The 13,347-nt window shown below is 33.9% G+C and overlaps 1 protein-coding gene across 6 annotated transcripts in view; it reads left to right on the forward strand.

Annotated features, from left to right (window-relative positions):
* Positions 1–13,347, forward strand: part of TSC22D1 (TSC22 domain family member 1) — a 110,171-nt gene that overhangs the window by 21,614 nt on the left and 75,210 nt on the right. Inside the window, exons 2-3 of one of the 6 annotated variants that reach the window (XR_006723445.2) lie at positions 5,152–5,321; positions 6,177–9,266. The exons of 1 other annotated variant lie outside the window; for it this stretch is intronic. Coding sequence is in view for 3 of the 5 variants with exons in the window: in XM_045514020.2 (XP_045369976.2) it covers positions 5,165–5,465 (301 nt within the window). In the remaining 2 variants the exon portion in view is untranslated. Of the gene's footprint in view, positions 1–5,151; positions 9,267–13,347 lie in introns of those variants that run through there. 4 more of the 6 variants (XR_006723444.2, XM_045514022.2, XM_045514021.2 and 1 more) reach the window with 4 other exon arrangements.

Below are 13,347 nucleotides of genomic sequence, written 5' to 3' on the forward strand. Positions count from 1 at the left end.
CATAATCATTCAAAGATAGGGAAGCCAATCAGAATTTGGTGTATGCTTGGATTACCATTAATATAGAACATTTTACTAACTTTACTTTATTTTTCTTGTGTTTTAGAGTTAAAGCTTGACATTGCTAACAAAGTAAAGGAGCCAATTGAACATTCTCACCTCCCATTTGTCCATGTCCTGTATTAAACTTATTTGAGCAATGGAATAAGGAAGGCGTACAAAACGAGATGTCAGATTCTGAGGAGAAAAACTGAAGTCTTTTGGGAACTAAAAGATTTATCAAAGGGGTGAAAAGAATGGTTATTGGAGATGTTCCTGAAGGTATATTGGTAGATTAAGGTATTTTTGCTCTTTTGGGAATATCTTTGAAGATAGACCACCATAAAACTGCAGGAAGTCAGAATTTTTAAAGTATTAGCTGCATTTGGCAGTATCAGAGATTTGATTCAAGTTTTGAAGGAATAATGGGAAAAGGGTTTTTTTTCCCTACTTAGAAATAGTATAATCTGTTGTTCTGAATAAAATCTAAAGGAGTGACTTATTGACTGGCTCTGTTGCGCAATGGATAGTGCACTGGACTTCTAAAGGAGTGACTTATTAAAAACATCTGAAGGAATATACATGAGTTTCATTTCTTAATGGAAGTATATCCACATTTGTTGTTTTCTCACTTACTAAATTGAAAACTTGAGTTCAGGTAGTATCGGCACTTTCAAGGGCTTAATCCAAGATCTGTTGAGGCTTTTACAGTTTTATTGCTAGCCCGTACAGTGTTAACTAAACTTAGTGTATCTCTACATATATTATATCAAATCATATTTCTTAAATTGTTGATTTGATGATAGTGATGTTCTTTTCCCGTCGGACCTTTTCACCATTTTCTTTTTGACAATATTTTCCTTTTCAAAACCTGGATTGTGACTATAAAAATCTTACTTGCAAAAGGTTGGGAAAGTGAGATCAGCTGTGAAAGCAGTGAAAGGCCAGTAAAATACCAGGATTAAAGTTTTTTTCCAGGATTTAAATTTAGTATAGCATATCAGGTTGGGCATTTTTATTTTTCTGGTTTGTAGTCTCATTACTGTGTAGAAATTAACTGCCTGGTGAGTACTTGACAAATACAGGCAATATCTGGTGTGTTTTCTTGCTAATTTTAAGTCTGGAAAATAACATTAGAAAATCTAAAATGGGTGTTGTAATTTAGCTAAAGTTTGTATCATCTCAGTATAATGCCTTTGAAGTTTCTGCTGACCGTACTTAGAAATTAATCCTAGAAGCTGATAACCCCCCCAAAAGAAAATCCATGAAACTAACACTTTCAGTAGTTTTTATTTCCTTTAATATTAGCTACTTGACAAAATTCTCCTTTTCTGACTTTTTGTTTTTTGACCGGTAGACTTCATTCATTTGTAAAAACATTTACTGAATTTATTTAACTCAGTGTGTCAGGCATTCCTCCAGGGGCTGGAGATACAAAGACTCGCTGCTTCTCTTGAGAAGATTCTTTCATTTTCTTCTTAATGCCAGCTGGGACTGATCTGGACACTTGGAGGGATTTGTAAGAAATTCTTTTTCTTTTTAGAAGTGCCTTAGAACTAGCGAGAGCGAGTGATAAAAGAGGAATAGAAAAAGGTATTACTGTATCGTGCTTCCAATTTAGAGTAGAATGTCTTGTTTTATGAATAATCTGTAAATCTATAAATTAGTTTGACTTCAGGTCAGTCATCTATAACACAAGTGAATAGAAATCATAGTCTTTGTAAAAATACGTTACCTTCTATTTCATTGCTTGAAAATGATGAGGTGTAGCTTTCCCTCTTGTTGGTGTTAGAAATGCTTCAAACTAATAAATAGTATATGCTCACTTAATAGTTTAGTATTGAGAACAAATACTGCAAATAGTCTAGTTGATACATTTCAGGAGAATTTTTCAGTGGTATTTATATATAAAATACTTAAATTGTTTCTGATTTGAGTATAAGTAGATTTTCAGTAAGAATCTTCGAACATTTAAGTATTTATGGAAAATGTTAAAATGGTAGGTTAATAGACCTTCTTATACCTTGTTTGAGTTCCTTTGTGGCATTGCAGCATTGCTGATATTGTTAGCTTTGGTTTGGAATTTATTCTTTAGTGGTTGAAATGCAAGTCCTGAAGTGGAGTAGTTTCTTTTTCCCTTTTGAAACATCACATGGAAGAATGCTGTCTGTTAAAACAGAATTAAGTTAGGTCCTACTGTGTCATTCTTATGAGCCTCCATCAGTAGTATTCTTGCAAAAACTGTTCCTTTCCTGTTTGAATAATGATCTCAATTTGAAAACACCTTTACATTTTTCTATGTAAGTGATACGTTATCAAATCCACAGTCTTCATAAATTATTAACTCCTGAAGCAAGAGAGATACAGTTCTCCTCAATGATTCAAAATAATTTCTTTTTAGGGAAATCTGTTTGTTAATTCATTTTTGAGTATGAATATGTTGGATATACAAGTTTGGGAATACTTCAGGCAAAATAAAAAAATTATAACCTGAAAGTAATCTGACTTGGGAGAAATTTTTAAGTGGATCTGTTTCTCCAGGCAACTCTCATATTTAACTTATTCTATAACGTAACCTAAGGACATGTGTTCTTTTAATCTAAGTTTGTTGCATTTTAAATTTATATATTCTATCGGGTCTGGTAAATAAATCAAGGGTTTGGAGCTCTTACTGAAGGATAAATTGTACATTTAGACTTATTAATCTGAGCAAGCTACAATTCCTTGGGAGTTGTTTTTCATTTTCAAAGTGAAATGGGCTTATAAACTTAAATTACCAGGTATTTTCTGTTCCAAAATAGAATGCCCCCATTTTGCCTATGTTTTCAACCAGATATATTGTTACTACTGATTGGTATTTAATAAATGAAGGAAAAGTTGGAAAATCATATTTATAGTTTCTGAATATATTTTTAACTGTATCTTAAAGTAGTTTCTAAATATATATTTTAACTGTGTCTCAAAGTACTTAATCAAACCAAAGTAGGTAGTCAAAGTTTTATTTAGGTCTCATTAATTTGGAAATCCTTAATAATTTTCATGGTTTATACTGAAATATCATTAGACATGAAAAAGAATGATTTGTCAAGGAAATTGATTAGGAAAGGCTAGAGGATGATTGTTTTATAATTTTAGAAGTACTTTTGTAGCACCTGTTTCCACTGTATAGGTACAATGAAAACAAACAAAATAGCTCTGATGTATTAATTTTAAGCCTTTTTCATATGTTAAAGACCCACCCCTTAAGGACTCCAGCTGCGGATTACTTTGCTAATCTATTTGGGATTTTTGGACTCTTGAAAATACTTAGATTGCGTTTCTTGAGATATTCAGTACTCAGACTCTTTTTTTGTGCTCCTTTCTTCTTGTCATCCCTCATATACCTCCTCAATGTGATTATACTGGAGAATACTGTTTTAAGCTCAAAAAATATAGTTTCTTCAAAACTGAAACACTTTAGGACTTAAAGTCTGTTGGAAATGTATAATGAAAAAATAGCTTCCACAGAGGCTCTTTGAATACTTTTGTGGTTATTTGATACTTCTTGTTAGCTGGCAGTTTCACCCCCTTGACTTCCTTCAGATTTCTTTTTTCATTTTCTTTAAATTTGGGAAGTTACAGTTTTGGTGCTTAAATTTACAGGTTTTCTTTTCTTAGTCCAAACTGTTTTCATTTCTCACTTGTACAGAATTGAACATATTCCTAAAGTACAGAAGGATTATTAGCTTATTCTTTCATCTTCAGGCTTTAAAAAAATTTTGGTCTAACTGTTGCTAGGTAATGGAATAACCATTCCTTTTCAGCTGTTGGTATATTTCCAAACTGGCTGGCAGAGCCAGGGGGAAGCGAAAGCATTAAAACACTAACTTTGGTTGGTTGCTACCTTCTTAGTGCTGAGCCTATAACCTTTGTTGGTTGGTTGATAGAGAACAAGAGAGCACAGTCCTCGTTCCACTAACAGGTAAGGAGCCCTTGTGATAACCAGTTGGTGTGAGAGAAAGATTACTTGGCAGCAGTTTTTCCTTAATTTATCCCAATATATAACAAATCCCTGAAATAGGACACTGTCACTGCCTGTGTTCCATACAGCAGGAATATGCAGCACCTTTCTATTTAGAGTAAGATCTGAAATTTAGTGAGGATGTATCACTCTGTACAACAAAGTATAATTGACCTGTTTTCCCCTGTTAAAATTTATCCTGCAGTCCCTGTAACTTTAAATACATATCTGCCTATCTTATTCTCCTTTCAGCTTTTCCTTGATCAGGTGCTATGTGCTTTGAACTTCCTTCTCTTATTTACCTTATTTCTATAGTAAAGCATACTATTTTCCAGTATCTTTATCATCATCTGTTATTTGGGTATATCTTACTGCTTTAATTTCTGCATTGTAGCCATTAATGATTATTTCCTGGTCCTTCTTGACCCAAAACCAAATGATCATACATTTGAAAAAGATTTTTTAAGTCTGTATTGCCTATGTCCACTATTCTGCCCTCCCACTTTTAAATATGAGTGCTTGAAGAATAGATCTTTTTCAGTGACAGTAGTCATAGCTTGATAAAATTCAGGTTTAACTTTGTATTGCTACAATATGGGACTGTAGTCTGATTAATTCTTTAAATTATTGAAGACTTAAGAACCAAGAAAATATTCAGCTTCTTAGACAATTCCCAAAGTTCAGTAGTATTCCTGTTAATATGCTCGATTATTCTATTTCTACTTTTCAATCCGTCTTCCTCTCTTTGACAGAAGAATTAACTGGGACTCCTCCTTTGGTATATCTGAAGTCGAGTGCCTTTCCCTGTCCCATTAAGACAACTATGATCTTGTTTCTAGTCCTAATTTACCATTTTTCGATTTGGTCTTCCACTTGAAGTTGAGTGGTTTGTCACAGAATGTGTTATGGCTTAGACCAGGATAGGTCCCTTCTTAATAGTTACTGAGGAATTAGTCATTTGTGGTGACAGACTTCCACAATTCGAATTAAGAAGGCACTAAAGAAAGTGCCCAAAGGTAGCTCTTTTTTATCCTGAGGATAAGTCATTACAAGCTCAAATGACTGGAGAATGTAATTTCTTAATAAGAATTTTTTCTTAAATCTATATTCAGCTCTCTATTTCAGTGCTTCTCTCCTACCAGAGGTGCAAGGAGTGATCCTAGAACCACAGATACAGCCAAGACCACGGAGAGCTTTTGACGTCAGGGGTCCACTTTCTCCACTGAACCCTTGGAGGCAGAATATCCAGCTTCTGGAGAGAGTGGGAAAGGATAATAAACAAGTGGGTGCTTTCCATTATTTACTTGGGTTTATTTATAGATTGGAGTGTCCTTCCATTGCCCGTTTAATTCTCATGTTAAACTCCTTGGGTTCATATAAGAACCAAGTGGGGCTGCAATCTGTTTGTTTTTCTAAGACTAACTAGTGCCCATTCAGAAAAGAGACCTAAAATTTATTTAATTTTCTCTCCAGATAATTAAAGCAGTGGATGATTTGGGGGCACTCTTGATTTGGTGAATGCCTGTGTAGTCCACAGGAATTTTAAAAAGGGTGCATTTGCCCATTTTAGTCTTTACTGGTATTCATGGACTTCTGAGTGCTTTTTTAGAGTCCAGTATTTAAGAAGTTCCTTTATTTTGTCTTTGGGCAAGCTGGACATCTGAACTCTACTAATTTACACAGTCTGATGTCCAGATGTTATCCTGCCCTGTTAGTGAGAACTTTTGGGTCTTTTTCCTACCTCAAACTTTAGGACTTCATATTAAGTAGATCTCTAACAAGATGCAATGATAGTACCATTATGGTTTTACTGTCAAATCTAGGCTTCAATCTTTAATAAGGTAAATATGAATGAATTTAAGTTTCAGGATATAATATCCCTGAAAGCTATGTTAAATATACTCACAAGTAGTTTTCCAGTCCCTAGGAATAATGTTACTTGTGTTAAAAGAGCCTTGTCCTAGATTTTCCCCATGGCATTAAGATGGTTTTCTCTTAGTTTCTTTGATGCCAAGGGTAGGATTTGATTCCAGGAAGTTCTTATCATCTGCAGTGGATGGAACAGTGGGTAGAACGTGAACTTGGTGCCTTTGGCAAGTTTTCATTTTTCCTTGGTGGATTCCTTCTGTGACTCCAGGTATCTTGATAATGGGAGACCGGTTTATTTGTTCTCTAATTGCCCAGATTTCTTTCAACTGGTAAACATCATACTTCAGCAAAAGGAACTCTTCTAGCAGAGCCTTCATGGATGATATCTGTCACACATGCAGCACCTGCAGTTTGGAAGGCAGTGGTGAACGGAGCCATGCAATGTATCTAGAAGACACAAGGATGAGAGAGCCTCCTGATCTTGTCATTTATAAACTTTAAGATTTACTCTGGTGTACTCTTGGTCTGGAAATGGAAAGGCTCAAATAACGAAATAATTTTTTCAAATTGGAATTTTACATGGTCATGAAAATACTCCTTTCTATTCAGAAGACCGAAATAGAGGAAGCATGAGAGACTTCTTTCAAAAGCAGCTCTCTGTACCTTAAAAGATTTGTGGGATTGAAAAATCACCTTAATGAAGCAGGCAAACTTTTTATTTTTTAGTAGTACAGGAGATCCAAAAAGCTTAAACTATTGTTGCCTGACACTGAAAGGAACTAGTAAATAAGCGTGAACTGCTTAATTATTCCCAGATTATTTTTAATATTAGGATGTACTATTTTAGCTTAATCTTTTTCTAGTCTTGAGCCTTATTCTTATTTGTCAAATCAAGGATTCCAGGATAGTAGAGAGATAACTTTTGAGTTCAGTCTTCTAAAAATAGTAAATACCTGCTGAACTTAAGGTATTGTTCTGCATTGCAGGCATACTAAAGGTGAATGATACTGAAACAAAGAGGTATTTATAAAGGCAATTAGTAGTATTAGAATGTGCCTCTGTGTGTGAATAAGTGTTGCAAGATAGTCATCCATCCATACTGTCGATTAATTGATGAAAGTAGTGATCAGAATGTTTTCTCTTTTTGGTATCTATTTATTGACCGGGCAGTCAAAAGCTATTAAAGAAGATTTTAGAAGTTACCCTATACTGCCAGTTTGTTTTATTTGATATAAATTTAATAGAAATTCTCGAGTTAATAATATGGAAGCATCTAAATTTTTTTGGAGTCTTAAATAAGGGTTTTAAGATACCACGTTTGCTAAGTTATAACCTGGCCTTTAGTCTTTCTTGGCTATCTGTGAGACCCGTTTTCCCCTAATTAATTATAAATACATTTTTGTATGTATAGTACTTAGAAGTAAGTTTAAAAGATCAATTTGAACTAAAATTTCCCCAGAGAGCTCTGAATTCCCATAAACAATTAAAGCTTATTTCTGTTAAATGTTACTATGATAGTTGTTACAAACACATATAAATTAAGAAATAACTACTCACTCAACATTTTAGAAAGAACTCAGGGAATGGAAAGTGAAATTTGCTTGGAAATTAAGTTAGTTGAACTCTTTGAACTACAGGGCAACCTGTTTTATGGCCTGTGAGATTATTAGCCTTCTGTTTCAGCTTTGAAGGTGAAAAGTGATTTAATCTCTTAATTCCATTAATCTCATGCTTTGATTAAATTTTAGCTCTGTTCTTTAAAGTGCAAAAGAAATGTAAGTGCATTTCTATTCACCTCATGCCACCAAAAGCTATTTGAAAGTGAAACTTTATGTATATTAATGTGAACTGATTTGTTTATTTAAACTTTTATTTTGATACATTTTCCTTTCAGATTTTTAAGTATTTCGTGTCTCAATATGCAATCCTATATTTTTCACTGTTTATTTTATGAATATTAATATAAGCTGATTTTTTTCTAGAATGACTAATTGTGTAATATTTGTATTATGTGATCATTTGAAAAACTAATAAATATTTTCTCCATGAAAAAAATGCACTTACTGATAAATGGCTTATTTTTGTTTCAGGAGTAGAAAATGAAAACTACAACAGTATTTTTAAATGTATTTTAATTTTATGTGTCTTCCTCTAAGTATTTCTGAATATATATCCTATCCTTGTGTATGTTAACCTTTTCTTGAGAAAAAAATTATTTTAAACTGTTGAATGAAAATGATTCTTCATTGGGTCACCCAGTGCCAAATGTATGAAATAGGTGATCTATTTAGTCTATTTTTGCATTTTTCTGATTAGCTTCATCTTAGCTTTGTTTCCAGAATTGGATTTTTTTAGATGCCATTTTTGTATGTCAATTTTGCAAATCATTAAAACTCTTTGAATTAATATTGTAAATACCAGGAGCAATATGGTCAAATCTCTTAAAGTGAGATTTTGATAAACATAACACCTTAAAAAATAATATACAAAAGATAGTTCCTCTGTGCAGAAAAAAAACATTGAAAATAGTGGCCGATTGGAGAGCTTCCCAATTCATAGGTGCTGTTAATAGAAGAAGAAAATATTTCATATTTTATGTTCTGCTTGAACAAATAATTGGAGAGGGAGAAGTCTTGGCTTAAGAGTCTCTTGCTTTTAACCTTGTCAAAACAACATGGAAAAGGATAAAATTCAGTTTTAATGGCTCTTATCTTTATATCTACTTAAACTAATTAAAGCCACTGGAACAATTTACCTTTTTCTATGCAAAGACTGCTAGAAGCAAGAGGATTTCCCTTTTGATTTGAAGAAAACTCATAGAGAAGTGGACTCCTAAAATTAAAAATAAACTTTATGATGGGGTCCTAGGCAAGAAATAAAAGTTTAGTTAATGATAACTTGTGGATAAAAATGAAATAATTTGGCTCCCTAAAGAAATGATACTCTGGAAAAATGAGAATTATAAAAGGAAATTATGATTTAGAATAGCTACTGTATTTGGGAGGTGGGAAAGCTAAATTTCTTGGCTTTATTAGTCTGGTAAGTTTGGAAAAGATGAGTAAAGATTCTGTGGGTAAAATTCTGTTTTTAGAATTAAAGCTACTAAAAGGTTTACAGACATAATGTATTTCCATGGAAGGTGGAAGGGTATATTTTACTTGAATACAAATAAATATATCAGTCTTACCTATATGTTTATAGAGGGGTGGGGTGAAGGGTTAAATAAAAATCTTGCACCAGATATTTCAAACATAATGTAAAAATAATGGTGAAATGAGAGTTTTAAATTATTTTTATTACATGGATTGTTCCCTACACCGTCAGTAGCTTCAAAATAAAAACATTACAGAATGTTGAATGTGGCTTACCTTTATATCTTCGAGGTGTAAGAACATAGGCTTATTGTTTCACCATGATTCATGGGATTAGCTATAGTATTAAATTTTGTTTTGTTCTTTAGTAAGGAAACAGGTTTTTTTTTAAAAAATAGCTTCAGTTTAAAAAAAAAAGGGTAAATGTCACATAAGCAATGTGACTGCAAAGTACTGACCTTACTGTAAAAATGTGCACAGATCTTATTTTGCTGTATTGAAACAGTTGAGCAAAATGTCACTGCCTAGATGTCCTAAGCGATTTCTTGCTTTCTTTTTATTCAGGTATTTCCCATTAAAAAAAATTCATATTTATTTAGTCCTAAAATGTGAAAGATTCATATTTCCAAAAATAAGCACATAAGTGCTCTCTAAAGTTTTTTCCCACTAAATGTACGTCTAAGGTAATTAGATTATTGCAGTAAAAACGCTAGGGAACTTTGAAGTGTGCGTCGGAGTTTTCAGGAATTATGATCAAAGGGATCTCTACTCAAGAGGTAAGGTATGGCATAGGGAGAAAAATGTTCAAAATGTGTGCAATGTAATGTGTGATGGTAAAGTAAACTATAACAGATATCCTTGGATTTTCAGACAGGTGTAGAATTAGGAAAATATTTTTTCTTAAAAATCTCTCCCAGAGAAGAGAAATAGATAAGCCAAAAATTTATGACTTTGGAGTGCATTTAGAAACCTATATCCACAGACATCGTATTTTTGTACCTGGCCTGCTGTTTTCCCAGGCATCTCCTTCCCTTGCTCTCTTAATGTTTATGATCCATATTTAGTTTAGTATTTCTTAAGCCCTGAGCACTGTTAAAATACTGTACTTTGCATGGAACATTGAGTACATATTCCATGAGGTTATTGCTTGGTTTCATGTTTGCTGTGTGTACCTGTTTTTATTAAATGATACCTAGAATTTAGAAAACAGTAGCTGTACTGAGTAATTTTAACTTTGAGAAATTAATTTGCATTTTATAAACATTCACTTAGACTGTAACTTGGGAATCTGTTACGTTAAGGATTAAGAAATAATATTGTTTGCTAGCATATGAAGTCATTCAGACAAGAAAGTTGTATTGTTATTCTCTAAGGTATATTAAGTAGGTTCAAAGAATCAAGTATTAGCATAATATTTAGTATATGCAGAAACAGGAAAATGCAGTATTGAGTACAGATGAGCTAGACAAATGATTTAGGATTTTTTTTCTAGAATTAAATTACTAGTATAATTTACTCAATAGATGGAAACATAGGATGGAAAATAATTGTGTTTTCTCTCTTAAAGCTCGTGGACACTGGCTTTTTAAAAAATTACTTTGCTGTCTGTTCTACTTTCGCCTTTATGTAGAGCAGATTGTAATGTTGATAGGAACTTGTGATAGCACTCCCTGCTGCGGTGAGGTAGCGGACGCCGTATTCACGGTGCTCTCGTGGTGAGAAGTTGATCCAGAATATGCTTACATGTCATTTTTTTAATTTGAAAATTACTTAAGAAATTACCTAGGTTAGCACCCAGATTTTACATACAAGATAACTGATATCCAGGAATGTCACATACATTTCTAATATCCCACTGTTGATAAACAAAAGGTTTGTTGGGTTCAAGTCTCTTGACTTCAAGCCCAGAGATCTATACCTACGTGTACTTTACTGCCTCCTCATGCTAGTCCTAGTTCTGGGCACACAGAGCAACACACAGAGCAAGTCTAATTCCCTGCAAATATGATTAGCCTTCAGGTATTTAAAGATGGCTATTATACTCCATCAATTCCAAGCACAAGTTTTTTTTTTTTTCCTACAAGTTAAGCACACTTCCATTTTCTTGCTCTTACTCATGTAGTATGACTTTGAAATCCTTAAGGTTTTTGTAGATCTCTGAACATGTTTCAGTTTATTGTTTTTCTTAACGTGTGACATGGAGCCAACACAGTACAGGTGTGCTCAGCCTGTGTTTGGCCCTGTAATACTCACACCACTTTGTTTATCCTTACATGTTTATCCAGGCAGGTGCTTAGTTTTACGAGATTCTCTTGGATGAAAGTTACATAGTGATATGCAAAATATTTTATTTCTAAAAATCAGGCTAGTCTGTGTACAGACTAATGTGCACAGTCCAGTGGAAAAGAAAAAAACTGGCTCAAGGTAGTAGCTAAGACCTTGAGAAAGCAGTCAGAAAAGTACCATCTTCATTTCAATTTTTAATTCTGACTCACGTGACTGTAAGCTCCATATTAAGTGACTTGTGGGGTCTAAAGTGTTACTTTTCAGGCTGTCCTTAGTCATTTAAGGGTAGCCAGGCCCATTGGAACCAACTGTTGACACGGGACTGACATTGAGAAGGAACTGAATTTATGTTTAGTAACATAATTAAAACTAGAAATGAAAGGCAGCGCTTCAGTGGCAAAGTGTGAGATGTATCCCAAACAGCAGAAGACGTTGAGGCAGTAGCCCTGGCAGTCTGAGAACATGGCCTAAATTCTGATGTGAGCACAGTTGCCTTTTGAAATACAGTACAAATACTTCCTACAGCAACACTGTTTTGGTGTAACAGTGTTTTAAGTTACCAGTTAAGTAGCTCCCTTCCCTCCCAAATTTTAAACTGAGCTCCAGGAAGACGCAAGGTGTTTATTTAAAGGTTACATGTACCTTTTAGGGCACAAATACCTTTGAGAAACACTGGTTTGGGATAGAGTATGTTCTATCTACCTGATTTAGAACGAATCTTGAGGCAGATGAGGAAGAAGGGAAACAACCATGTACACGCCCACTCTGTGCAGCTCTTGCTGGGTGCTTCACATCTGTTTATCTAAATTAATCCAGGTGACCTGTGAGAAAGGTAGTTTTTTATTTTACACAAAAAGATGCTGAAACTCAGAGATTAAAACCTGCCCAGGGGCACATGATAAGCAATGAAAATGGCATCTAAAAGATTTGTCAAAATCTAAAGAATTCTGTCATACCATTGATGGTCAAACATCTTTGCCACAAAGAGTGCATATACTCAGGAAAATTTCATATAGAACCACAGTGTTTAAAGTAGCTAAAAGGAATATTTTACTTAATATGCATTTTTAAATGGACTCTTTAAAAGAATTGTTTTAGTTTTACAGAAAAATTGACCAGAAAGTAGAGTTCCTCTTCCCTCCCCATATATCTTGTTACCCTTCCCATAGTTTGCCCTATCATTGACATCTAGCATTACAATTAATGAATTAATAATACTGATACATTATTAGTTGAAGTCCATGGTTTACTGGTTTTGCCACGTACATAGTCATGTTCACAATTATAGTGTCATACGGAATAGTCTTACTGACCTACAAATGATGTTCCACCTGTATTCATCCTTCCCTCCGCTCCCCATCCCTGGCAACTACAGATCTTTTTCTGTATCTGTAGTTTTGCCTTTAGCTTTCTCAGACTGGCTTCTTTCACTTAGCAGTGTAGTGTCTTTTTATGACTCTAGAGTACATTCATTACTGAATGATGTTCCATCATATAGATTTACCACAGTTTGTTTATCCATTCATCTTTGAAGAACATCTTGATTGCATCCAATTTTTGGCACTTGAACAAAGCTGCTATAAACATTTATGTATGGGTTTTTTGAGGACAGAAGTTTTCAACTCATTTGGAAAAATACCTAATAGTGCAATTGCTGGATCTTAAATGGTAAGCCTATGCTTAGTTTTGTAAGAAACCACCAAACTGTCTTCCAAAGTGGCTGTACAATTTTTTTGCCTTCCCACCTGCAATGAACTAGAGTTCCTGTTGCTCTACATCCTTGCCAGCCTTTGTTGTTGTTAGTGTCTTAGATTGTAGTCACTCTGATAGGTGTGTAGTGGCATCTTACTGTTTTATTTTGCAGTTCCCTAGTAATACCATTTTCCATCTGTGTATTCTCTTCAGTGAGGTGTCTGTTTAGATCTTTTCCCATTTTAAAAATTAGTTTTCTTCTTGTTGAGTTGTAAGAGTTCTTTGTATATTTTGGATACCAGTCCTTTACCAGATAAATGTTTTCCAAGTATTTTTCACTCTCTCAACAGTGTCTCTCTTGGGCAGAAG

The sequence above is a fragment of the Camelus bactrianus genome, chromosome 14 (assembly GCF_048773025.1).
Source record: "Camelus bactrianus isolate YW-2024 breed Bactrian camel chromosome 14, ASM4877302v1, whole genome shotgun sequence".
NCBI classification, from domain to species: domain Eukaryota; kingdom Metazoa; phylum Chordata; class Mammalia; order Artiodactyla; family Camelidae; genus Camelus; species Camelus bactrianus.